Genomic DNA, 12889 nt, shown 5'->3' with positions numbered 1-12889 from the left:
ATCTGAGCTAGGATTTTCAAGGGGAAAAAAACGTTGCAGTTTGATTTAACCTTTTGAATTAACTCTGTTCTTCCTTAAGAATGGAATGCAGTTGCTGCCCCCACACAGACTTACGCTTTTTCTTGGATGACTGACGCTATGTCATAAGTATTGATCTAATAAGATGCCCGCCTGTCAGCTGGCCTCCAGATCTCTGATACAGCAAACTTCAGGAGAGCGATGCAGAAGCTTTAAGCTGTTATTTCTAACAGGGCAACCAGCTTTTGCTTCATAAAGCTCTTTCCCTTCCAGTGTTCTGCAAATTGTAACCAAACACAGGCCTGTAATTAAATGACAGGGCAGGCTGTAGTGATAAAATCTCTTTCGCTGCGGGGGCCCAGGTGGGGGAAGTGTTTTCTGCAGATTTGCATAGCTGCCTTTCGAGGTTTCAAGTCATGTCTGTCTGTTGGAGGGGCTCTGAGCATCAAAGAGCTAAAGGAGCACCGCAAGGACAGAGGCGATATCTCTGCTGCTTGCAAAAGGCAGCTGAACTCTTTGGCTAGTTGGAAGCATAATTTTAGAGTTCTTAAGAAGCCAAACAGGAATGCACCTTCCCCTCTTGATATGTGAGCGTATAACCTGCCTTATGCACTTGGGCTTAATTTTGTGCGTGTTGAAATCGAGGTTTCACTTGATTCCTCAGGACTCAGAGTTGCAGCCAAAGTAAAACAGAAGATAATTGTGTTTGTAACAGGTTGTGTGAGCAAGAAGGAGAGATTGAAGATTATTTCTTTGACCACATGAAGCACCCGTGGGGGGTCTCTGTCCATACCATATGCCTCACTTCAAAAGGCAGCTCGGCTCATCTGACTTAAACACATACATTGTCAGTGCCCATTGCTGAGCTGAGTGGAATGAATTTCACGATGTCTCACTTTGCAGGGAAAAATCATCACTGTTAGGGCACAACTCTTCTGCTCTGTTTAGACATTTCCATTCAGATGTGATGAATTACTGCCTGGATGAGATTCTCTCTGCTGAGTGTGAATGGCATCTAGAAAAAACTCAGATGGTTACAGAGCAGGCGTCTCCATCAAACACATCTGCCCATGACTCAACGTGCACCACTGTCCAGATCATTTCTGCAGTCTTTTCCCTTAGAGGTCTAGCAGCGTAGACCCTCTTATACCGCTTTTCCCTCCGAGCAAGGTGGGGGCTTTGGGGTGATGTGAATTAACTGGCATCATCAGATGTCCATGGCTGTCACACCCTGCAGCCCAAGGCTGGTGTAGCGGGGTCGCAGTGCCTGGGACACAATGGCAGAAGGCTCCTGGCAGCCTCTCTAATTTTAGAGAGAAGGGTGATGTTTATGAGGATGTTTCTGGAGGACCGAGGACAATGCTTAGTCCTTGAGAGTCACCTCTGAGCAGCCAGATTTCACGGCCCCTTGTCCTCCCTTGGATTTGTGCCTATGCTAGGGAATCCTTTTACAGACATTGTTAGGTGAGTTGAATCCATCCCAGGCCTTGGAGAGCTAGCCCCATCCCTGGGTACATAGGCCAAAGATTATTTACCATTGGTGAAAATCTGTCTGCTTCATTCCAGCCTGAATTTATAACGTCTCAGCTCCAGTTTTCATTTTCTCATTTTGAGACTGCAGAGCACTGTGCTCTCAACATCATCTTTTTGTGTCTCTTTTCTATGATCCCGTCACATCTTCACAGTTTCTTGGATAAACGTAATTGAGTCCTGCTAGTCCCTTAGAGTCAGGCAGGTTTTTCCAGGCCTTAAGTTGTCCTCCTGGACTCTGAACCCCTCCGTTTTGTTAACACCCTCTTGTAAGAGCTGGCACCACACAGAGCTGTGGCATCCAGGAATCATCCTGGTTAAGAGGTAACATCACCTACCTGCTTCTGCTCGATGTTTCTCCCATACATCTTCAGGGCTGCACTAGCATCGCTAGCCACTGCATGGCACTGTGAGATTGCAGTCAGACAGTTCCTTCCTAACTCAGTTTTTTTCTCAGTTTCACACTGGACAGGACACAGCTCACCGCCCCTCTGGGTAGCCCACATCCGTTTCTTACAGAGATTTCTTGCCTGTTTCTCAGATATGTCACTCTGGCTCGTATCCATCATCACAGCCAGGTCTTCTGGCTCCCAGCATGGTCTTCTTCTGGTCCCTCCCTTGTCCTGACGGGATGGGTTCAGGTAACTCATTCCCATGTGTGTGTCCTGCCTTCATCGCTGAAGTCAGCTAGATGAGCTCTTCCAAAGACATCCTCCATCCCTGCTCCCAGCTGAGAGGTCTTTGCTGTTCTGCCTTTTTTTTTTTTTGCAGATTAGTCTTTGCCCTGCAGCAACTCTAACCTCCACACATGCTAATGCCATCAGGCTGTGCAAGGCTGTTATGCTGTTCACATCAGAAAAATCCCCTCGAAGGAGCAGACTTCGACCAGTTCCTTTTCATTACTTTCCTGCCAGCCCCAGGCAGCATCTGAATTGCATATAAAAATCCCCTTATCCATTCACAACAGCACGATAGATTTAAAATACAATAAAGTTGCTTAGCAGAAATAATTTATTTTCCCAATTGCCAAGACACTTTTTTTTTGCCACTGTAAAAACTATCGGGCAAATATTCCTTCTGTCTTTTACCACCACCTGGACCATGACCACCAACCAACTGCTTTGGGTGGATTAATTAGAGGTTGGATCTAATTCCACCTCAGCTTCTGAAACAGATTTCAGTTGGCAATAGAAAAAAACAGCTGATTTGCCACTCTGTTCCCTTTGATTTTCCAAGTTTCAGGTCCCAAGTCATAGCTGCACACAAAAGTTACAGGCTGTCTCTCTCATCTGTATGATGATACACCCTTTTCTGTTGCAGTTTGACTTTTGTTAAGCTGCAGCTTTCAGGCTTTCTGTGTGGTTTCCCATCTGTTGTTAACTAAAACTTTCACAAGGATATGAAGCTCTTTAAATACTCAGTATAAAAAGAGCCAAAGAAATAATTAACTCAAGAATTTTCTCAAGGTTGTAATATAAATGGCCTGGAAAGTTTGGAGAACTCTACAGTTCTCAAGCAAACCCTATAGCATCTCATCTTTCCAGCTCAGTTCTTCCAGCGTGGATTAAAATCTAACTCTGAACAAGATTTCAAACATAGATGCTCTGTGTCAGGACCCAGACCCAGGCACCAAGGACCTTCAAACGGGGTTGGTCTCCATGTTCAGCTTGTGGTGAGGGTCTGCCATATCTCCACACTAGACAGATGCTTCTAGAGCACATTGTAAGTTCAAATGGCAGAAGCTACATGACTGGGGTGATTGTCTCTCAATTTTGGTACTTTTGTAACCTTTCTGCAATTATTACCATACCTCTGGGCACTGGGGCTGCCTGGTCCCTCTGATGTCTGAGTCCAGCTGTTGCGCCTTGACAAAATCTTGTTGCCGTGTCCTTATTTTCCATGCTCTTAAATCCCACGAGCTGCACCTCACTGGTATGTTATATTGTCACACACCTGGCAGTGGGCTCCTGGAGAAGCAGGCTGCTGTGGAAGCAGTGAGTGGCAGCGCTTGCTAACGTGGATGGCATTTCTTTGATTGCCATGGATAATTAGGCGTGATCTCTCCAAGGACTCAATGCATATCTCTAATCTTCCCTGCGATGAGATAACTAGTTCAAACTATGGCATGCTCGTGGCATTGTTATGCAAATCAGTTCACACTAAAATAAGACTGCTGATTGAGGAGCTGAACCCACAGAGTGATATGTCCAGATCCCCCTTGCCTAACTGATAGTACAGAGACCTTTTCACCTGGATTTAGATGCCTGGACGTACTTAAAATTGAACCAAATCCCTCCTGTATGGAGAAATTTGTTGAATAATGCATGGGCACCCAGTGCTTTTTAAAAACATGATGTTGTCTCTGATGTTGCATCTCTGCTTTTAGGGAGGCTTCCGAGTCACGCAGAGGGACCTGCTGTCCAACCATTCATGTACCTGCACAGACGTATTTCTGTCCTGAAGCTTCCTTTGTACTCCAGGGAGCTCAACATTTTAGATCAGCCTACCCAAAGACCTCCACTGTCAGTAGAGATAAGCCGAGGACTCCATGAAGCCCTCTGTATCACCCTCTGCGGGAGCCTTGTTTTCCGTTCTGATCCATTGCTAGGAGGCCACTTATGGTGTCAAGCATCCCACGACAAACCGTAACACCAGCTACTGTCCTCTGTGATCCCAGCTCTGGTCCTGGATCCACACTGCAGCTAGGAAAGGAGATGGTTTGCAGGGAAACGTAATCACTGTTGTTTTCTTCTTTTCTAGATGTGGACGAGTGCGGCGCAATCTCTGGCGTGTGCGACGGCGGCGAGTGCACCAACACAGCGGGCAGCTACGTGTGCACATGTCCACGTGGTTTCATGACCAGCCCTGATGGATCACGCTGCATTGGTAAGATGCTAAATAGATCTCAGGACCACAGATACAGGGCGAGATCACACTCTGAAACCCAGACCTGGTGATTTGCAAATCACTATCTGGTGATCACCAGATTTGCAAATCAAAGGGCCCATTGTTCCTGCCATAGCTGGAAAATGCTCTTTTCCATGTCCTGTCCTTGCATGTGCTATGGCTGACATGGTCTGTCCTGGTCATGGGTTTGGATGCTGCAGACCAGGGCTTTCTCCGTCTCCGTAACTTGGACTGCCAGTGCCTCAGTGCTTGAAGTGTTTGCAGAGGGGTTGCTGAGGACACTAGGAGGAGGACTGGGGTGGAAGCTGTCTGGCTGGGATAGTGGTCTGTTTGGGGAAGGATCCTTGCACTCCTACTCACAGAACCGCACCAGCCAGCGGGAGAATCCCAGATGCTGCCCCTTTTCTCCTGCATTAGATGTCAGCCGGGGAGAGACACCAGTACTCCCTCTACAACTGAACTGCAGGCACAGCGTGTGGTTGTGGAGTGCGCAAGTCCAAGGGAAGGTTTGCAGACCTTCCTGGAGCAAATCAGTGATGGGGAGCATCCCGCAATGGCACATTCATCGCTTGCTTTGCAGAGATGAAGGGAGGGAAAGGTTTACTCCAAGTGTTTGCATAACCAATGCACAGAAATGGTGACTTTTATCATCTCCTCCTCCTTCCTGCTTAGACCACAGGTAACGGCTCATAAATCCCTACTGCCCCAAGTTAATAATCAGTAGGGCTGTGGTCTCAATTGGCTTCATCTCACTGAACTCAACCTTTCGGGAGTGAGTTGCTTCGCATTGAGCTGGTGGTCTGGATTCCCTCTGAACCCAGCAGAGAGAAAAAGGTCCTTCCCAAGCACAGCACGGGGCACGGCAGGCACCTATTCCTGCACCCATGCTGAACCTGCAGGTGTACAAGGCTGTCGTGTAAGCTCTTGCACATTACCTTGTAGCCCACCTTCCTCCCACCATATCCGATTTCTGGCAACAAAATGACTCCCAGGCTCGTATGGAAATCACAGTCTTGCAGTCCCCATCCTGCAGACTGCATGAAGGGCTTGGTGGGGCTGGGGTGTGCCGCTCCACCGGCTCTGACGGACCTGTTCACCCCGTCTCGCTTTGGCTGGAGGTGTCTGTATTTCAAAGCTTCCCAGAACTGGCGTGAGTCCAGGCAAGCTTTCCCCAGACTGCCGAGCTGTCCTGCCTCCAGACTACAGAGCCTGGAGTGAATCTCGCATGTTTAACAGATCAAAATTCCTTTCCAGGCCTTGTAAATATTTGATGGTCCATTTCTCTTTGTAACAGACAACAGTTTCTGTGATAAATAGATCAGCTCTCTGTTTACTTGCTCTCAGCAGGGGCACTTACTTCAGTCAAAATGAATCCAAGGGTTTGTCTCACTGATCAGAAAGTTCATTCGCCTTTAGAAAGGCGAGGACGCAAGGATTTGTAAGGAGGAGCTGTTACAGAAAATGCAAAGATCATTGTTAGTGCGATGGAAAATGTCAGGTACAGCTTTCTGTTCAAAGTCCTGGAAATTAATACAGAAAAAAATAATTTTCAAATTCTTTTATATCCAGAGAACCTGGAGTAAAAATTAATCATGTTCGAGTTCCGGAAAGAAAAATGTTGTAAAGTACAACGTATAAGTCACCTTGTTTGGGAATCTGATAGATTTTAATGAGAATTAAATTCTTTCCCTCCCTGTTTCCCAGAGCCTGCCATAAGCCCGGAGGGGTGTGACGGCTGTCGGATGAGTCATATGGACATATCCCCACTTTCCTTGAAACCAAGTGTTTCAAGAAATGAAAACTAAATAAAATTAGAAAGCCCAAATTTAAAAATAGTCCAAAGCTTAGTTAGCTGCAGTGGACTATGACTGCATCTGAACTCAATACATCATGCTCTAGTCATTTCCCTGAGCTAATATATGCTGCTAGTGTGCTGTCACATTTTGGGACAGACAATATTTTTTCTGGCAAAATGCACAGTTACCATTGGGGTGTTGTTGCCCCGGGATCCATATTTTGTAAACCCTGCTTCTATCATTTGAAGGGGTTTTACTGCTCGTTTTGAGAGTTTATGGTAGTTTAAGCCCACAATTTACGTCCTATGAAATAAATCAAATAAATAGTTTGTAAAATTGAAAATTAATAAATAATGTGGCCACCCTTAAAGCACGAACAGCATCAGGAGAGAGCAGAAGAGACTGTCACACTACCACCTCTCCTATGTTTAGACTGGAAATGACCGCGGTGTCTCATATATCATGGGGCACCAGCACTGGGTATGTGGTGACTTTATGGTGGCAGCCTTGATATATTCCCATCCCTTTCCCCTCCCTTTTTAGTAAAGTAAACACCTTTTTATTGCATTTGAATAATCTCCTGTAGTTTTTGCAGCTGAAACAGCAAGATACTGAGCTTGAGTTGATCCCAAATCTCATTAGCTGCTTTCACTGCCTTCCTCAGTAAAATGCAAACAGCAGCGTAGCTGGAGAAAGTCCGTCATAGTTTGAAATGAACATTTATTGAATGATTCAACCACCTGTGCTTGACACAAAGAATCCAGTTCCACACATGTTCATAACAGTTTCATTCATTTGTGCTTGTAAAAGACAGGCTCAGTGTTTTGCAGGCAGCAGAAGGATCTGCTCCAGCAGACTGCAAGCTTTTTTTTTTAGTACAATGGGTTGCTTTTCAAGAACAGCTTAAAAGAATAATTTTCAAATGAAAAAAATGGCCTTTCAGATGCATTTCCAGACAGGCACATGGTGTTCCTGTGTTCACTGCAAGTCAGCACTCCTGCACATTGCTTTCTTTGCTCTTTTTCCCTGATAGCGCAGCAAAGCTCTGAGAAATTTGGGTCTTATCTCTTCTTGGGCAACATCAGCAGATTTACTGCCTAAAGTTCCGGCTAGGGCCAGATCTTGCTTATCGTTGCAAAGTCTGCACTCAGAGAAGGTTGTGAGGGTGTTACTGAGGACCTCACCTGCCTGGAGAACACTTTTTGTCCACTTTGGTCATTATCCAGGAAGGGAAAGAGCAAGAGGAAAAAGGAAATATGAGGAGGTAATATTTATAAGGGCAAGACATGACAAAAGGGAAGTGGTGTGAGGGTCACAGGCTCGAAACAGATTGATAAGGAGGTGGGGAGGGACCCTGAGCAGAGCCCCACAACAGCTCCCAAGGCATCGAGGGAGCTGGCGATGCTGCCAAGCAGAGCTCTGCCTGGACATCTGCAGGGACCAGCGGCTGTAGAAAGGCTCCGTAGCCTCTCCGTAGTGTGAACCTGTGCAGGAACCTGGTCTGCAAACTGGGTCATTCAGTCCAGATTTGTAAAGCGTTTCCCCCTAGAGACAATCATTTTTTATCAGATCATTTCAGGGATGCGTTTATACCTCGACCTTGTAACAGTTGTACTGGGAGGTGAATTTGGAGAAGAGTGAACAGCCAGGGAGGGAGTGAATTTATTATAGCACTTGCCAGCAAAGAAACTGTCCTGCAATAGCACGCAGAGCTTCCCTGTTTGCACCGCAGCCCTCCTGCAGTGAGACAGCAGAGGCATTGGTGTCCGAGGTGTGCCATGGAGCTTGCAGTTTGGTGGGAGCCTTGCACAGAGATGCTTTGTTCCTTCATTCTGGCACGACCCTTCACTGAGACAGACGCCACCATCTAGCTTAATATTACCCAGACAAGAATGGCATCGGTCAGTTTTCCAGAGACAGAGCGCATACGATGGCATCAATCGGTCTAGACCAAGTGTCCTCGCCGCGGCATGAGGCTCCTTTTGCACCCTTCTTCCTGAAAACCAAGCACCGTTGGACATCTTGGGTGGGAGACCTTTGGCTACATGCTGCTGTGTTGCAGCTGCCTTCTGAGCTAATAGCCCTCGGGTCCTTTGTAGTCAGAGCCAACCGCCTTTTGCAACCACTGGTTTGTTTGGGTTTGGTCACTTGAGCTTCTCAGTTTCTGTACGTGACAAGACACAAAGTGAGAGCAATACTCACCCTTTAAAGTTCTCCCCTGGGAAGCAGTAGCAGTACTTTCTATTCCTCCATCTCTCCCTACCCCACCACCAAAGAAACAACCAGGTTTTCATCAGGATAAAAACTGCAAAATCACTCACAGGTGCAGAGCAGATCTTAGACACCTTGTGCAGACCACAGAGATGATGTCCACATTGAAAGGGAAGATAGAGATTAGCCATGCTGGATAGTCACTCAGAGGGTGCAGCTCCCGGTCTGGGGCTTCTCCTGGGTGTCAGGGCACACGCACCAGGGCATCGTGGCCCAGCCAGGTGGGTGCAGACTCTGCCAGACCTCAGCAGGAAGGTCCCGCTTGGCGTTGCTCCTGGCACACTATCATAAGGAGGCCAAACTCCACCTCCTGCTCTACCGCTCTTGGCTGGACCTTGTAAAGCACCCACAGCCTCTCTGAATCAGAGACCTCCGACAGACCTGTGCCTCTATCCCCCACCTCTGCGCGCTGCCTAATCTCATGTGGAATTTTATCGCCTTTCTCTCCTGCAGCATTATCTGATTTACTGAGGTTATTGTGCAAACCTGTTCCCTTAACAGCTGCAGAGGAAGGCAGAACAAAACCACGACGGCTTTGTGCTCGTACCTCCAGCGTGTGGGTGGTCCTGCAGGAGGTCACAGAGGGACTGCAGGGACCCACTGTTCTTTCCATCCACCCCTCTCTCTGCCCAAGGCAGCTCCAGATGAATTTTCAATTAGTTCTGACCTTCATTTCTGAGAGAGATTATTACAAACTGCAGCAAAGACAGCTGAATTTAATAAACATTTGTCCAGATGAATAAGGGCTGGACCATTCCCTCCGTTACACAAACTGCTGTGACCTCCCTGCCTTGTCAAACTTGTCAGCACATGTCTGTCTGTGGGGAAGGAGGTTGCGTTCTCCAAATCACTCCTTGCCCATTAACTGGCTGGCTGTCACCGTGTATCACAGCTTTTGGGACAGCAAGCATCCCACAGAAGAACATGAGGAGCCGGGTGGGATCTGTCCTCTCTAATGCCCAAAGCGTTTATTCCAAACTATCACCCTCAGATCTAGAAGTCCCTTTAAGGTCAGCCCTAAGCCCTCACCTTGCTAACCTCTCATCAAGGGTTTGAGGTGCAGCTTTTCCAAATGGCCCCACTATCCCGCCCTGGCTTGTTCAGAGAGCAGCTTCTTTCTGGCTTAAGAGGGGGCTACATGCTGATGCTAAGTAGCATCAAGCTGTCAACATGCTGTGGAAACCCAGACCTCTTCTACACTCCTGCTGAAACCTGCAAAGATGTGGGCATTGCTCCTGCACTCTTACCACTTGCCAGAGATCAAGGGCTTGGGATGACCCAAACACCCGTGTGCCTTGTACTTCCCTTCATTAGGATTAGGAGCTAATCCAGTGTTGCATTCAATCCCCTCAAGTTTCCCTTCTCCTAGTCTGTCTTTCTTTCTGCAAGTCTCTTTGGTGGAGAAAGTTTCCGAAAAGGGAGTAGTTCATGCTGAACTCAGCGCTGCAGGACGGCAGAAAGGATGTAACTGAGAAAAGACCTGCTGGTTTAGTCACCCTGGCTTTAAATGGGGTCACTGTCCTCTGCAAGTCACTGAGCTGTGATTAGAGAAGAAATGTAACCACAGCCCACAGATCAAACAGCTCCATGCAATTAATTTCAATTATATTTCAGGAAAGTGTCAGCCTGCTGGCTAATGTCAGTCTAGAGGCACAGATGACAAATCAGACTAGACTTTCCCCCTCATTAGTTTACTTGAGAAACAAGGACAGGAGATGAATGAGTGGAAGATTCCAGGTTTTCCTAGAGGACTCGGTGCCAGACGGAGCCTGCTAGACATGTGAAAGACCCTCAGTCTCCTGGGCCTTGTCCAGAAGCCACACACACCAAACGCTGGTGCCAGGCTTGGTGTCTGTGGCTTTGGCCAGGCTCGCGGGCTTTGACCACCATCCAGGGCTCGTTCTCCTCCCAGCTCAGTCCGGGCTGTGGGAACTAACCCACGACCTGAAACAGGCATCCACTGGGAATGGGAGTGAGCAGGCTGGAGGGATGTGGAATTGGGAACAGCTCCATTTGTTTAGCGAGAGATGCTGGGACCACTGGGACCCGGCAGGGAATGCGTCCTCATGGGAAACCTGGGATGTGGGACATTTGCCATTAAATCAGTTCTGGAAAGGAGAGGCAGATCCTTGCCAGGATGTGCAGGGCCACACTGGACAGCGGTGGCTGTGGGAAGGTCCTTGCTTAGCACAGCATCGGGGATCACTGACTAACGCTGGAAGGGTTGCACCTGGATCCCCAGCCTGACCAAACTGGTGTAGGACATGGCCAACACCTTGGTCTGCCAGCTCTGTCCTGCAACAAGTGAGAACAAGGGAGCCAAGGCTTCAGCTCAGAGCAGGAGTGGCTGGGGAATGCCCGCTCACTGTCTGGGAACCCTCAAAATAGTAGCAGGCAGCGCTGGATTGTTTTTATCACGGGGAAGTGTTTTTAGTGGCAGAAGTTAAGGAAAATATATCATGCTGGGTCCAACAACCCAAGAGGGGAGAAGACACTGCCCTCCACATGGCCAAGTTCAGGGCCTGTTGTACTGTTATATTGGTGCTGATGGCCAACCCTTGGTCACAAATGTAATCCAAATAAGCAAGGCAGACACTAACATCAGAGGAAGAACCTGAAGAATGGAGATCTCAGCCCCAGGATGCAATTTTGTTGAATAATATATTTAGTCCGGAACAGTTTATCTGTCCCCACTGAGGGGATGGGGCAGGCTGTCCAGTAGTGGAAGAGTCAACGTTTGCAGTGGTCTCCTGCTGACCACCTCCCCTCAGACTCTTCCCTCTCCCAGCTGGTGTGTTGGGTCAGTGGGGGAACCCATCCCCGACATCTCTCATCAGTGCAGAAACTCTAGTGAGAGGAGGGAGACACCTGTAAATAATCCCATTTCTTTGGGAAGGTGAGGAAGCATGGGATGAGGTGGGGGATCTCATCTGTTTTCTGCTCTGTGAATTCAGCCAGAATTTGCTGGGTCACCTTGTCCTTCCTCCAGGGCAAGGAAGGCAGCTCCCAATGGAGAATCCGATGGAGAGGGATTTCCCCACCTACTGCCTGCTCCTGGCTCTTGGTCAGGCTGCTTATAGTACTTAGGACCCTAAATGGGAACATGAGATCTAATACTGGGGAATGAGTCCTGGCCCTACAGCCTTGATGTGCTCCAGATGTGCTGGAGAACTTCACGATCTGGGAGGATGAGACAAACAGGAGGTCAGATTGGGACATTGGACAGCCAGAGGAGATGCTGTTGGGAACAGGCACTCAGGACCTGACCAAGAGTATGGCGATGACACGCTGTGAATGCATCTCCTTCTCGTTTCCCTCTCTGCAGACCAGCGGATTGGGACGTGTTTCTCTGCTCTGATCGGGGGCCGCTGTGCCGGGGACCTCCCTGGCCAGTACACCAAGATGCAGTGCTGCTGTGACTCAGGGCGTTGCTGGGCCATTGGTCAGACTCCAGAGATGTGCCCTGTCCGGGGGTCTGGTAAGTGCAACACGAAGGACCTCCACCTCCTGCTTGGCCAACTCGTGGTGCCGCTGGCCCTAGTGGTACCCCAGGCTTGACGTGGAGAATCATCAACATAACACCCAGAGAAAGGTCACGTGCGGATGCTGGCTCTCCAGCCTGGGTCTCATCTGAAGTTGAGCCAGATGAGTTCAGCCAAGGAAAGAATTTATCCCTTTCCTCCTACCCCTTCAGCTCTCTTTCTTTGGCTCCCAGCGTAATTGAACCTTGGGGCCAAATGAGGGTAAGCCCAGGCACCAGGAGGCCTTGAGAAGGCACAGCACTGTATATCTGTCTCTCTGCCTCTCTCATCACCAGCTCTGAGTAGGGCAGAGCTTTACAGCGCCTGGCACCCTCCCGTGTCCCATCCTTTCCTGCATGAAGGGAGCCCACGGTGCCAGCTGTCCCACGCACCCCGAGAAGCTGTTGCCAAACGCCCTGGCAAGCTGTGTCTCATCATCTGCTCCGGAGTGGAGGATGTTAAAGCCCTCCTCACCCATCTGCCCTGTTCCCATCAGCACCCACCCTCTTTGCTCCCTGCCGATCCGTCTCCATCCCTCTGTTCTCCACACTCTGGCAGAGGCAGGAGAGGGATTCAGGCACTCTTGGAAAAGCACTAAGGCAGCTGTTTTGTTTCAGATGAGTACCGCAGGCTTTGCATCGAAGGACTCCCAGTCGTGCCAGGGTTCCCTGGGAGCTTTCCAGGAATTCCTGGATTTGGGCCCAACGGTGTTGGGCCGGGACTCAACGGGCCTGGAGGCATCGGACCAAATGGGGCAAATGGACAAGGCGGGATCCCAGGTCTGCCTGGAATGGGCCCAGGAAGTTCAAGCATCGGTAATTAAAATTACTTTCTTACTGTGCTGAC

General features: G+C 48.7%; 1 protein-coding gene across 1 annotated transcript in view; it reads left to right on the top strand.

The window, feature by feature from the left end:
- Window positions 1-12889, top strand: part of FBN3 (fibrillin 3) — a 112131-nt gene that overhangs the window by 54442 nt on the left and 44800 nt on the right. The window contains exons 8-10 of the mRNA XM_059831909.1: window positions 4309-4434; window positions 11848-12000; window positions 12661-12858. Coding sequence (XP_059687892.1) covers window positions 4309-4434; window positions 11848-12000; window positions 12661-12858 — 477 coding nt within the window. The remainder of the gene's footprint in view (window positions 1-4308; window positions 4435-11847; window positions 12001-12660; window positions 12859-12889) is intronic.

Source organism: Gavia stellata, chromosome 32, assembly GCF_030936135.1.
Source record: "Gavia stellata isolate bGavSte3 chromosome 32, bGavSte3.hap2, whole genome shotgun sequence".
Lineage (NCBI taxonomy): Eukaryota > Metazoa > Chordata > Aves > Gaviiformes > Gaviidae > Gavia > Gavia stellata.
The sequence above is the reverse complement of the archived record's forward strand: the minus strand, read 5'-3'. Positions and strand labels throughout refer to the sequence as shown.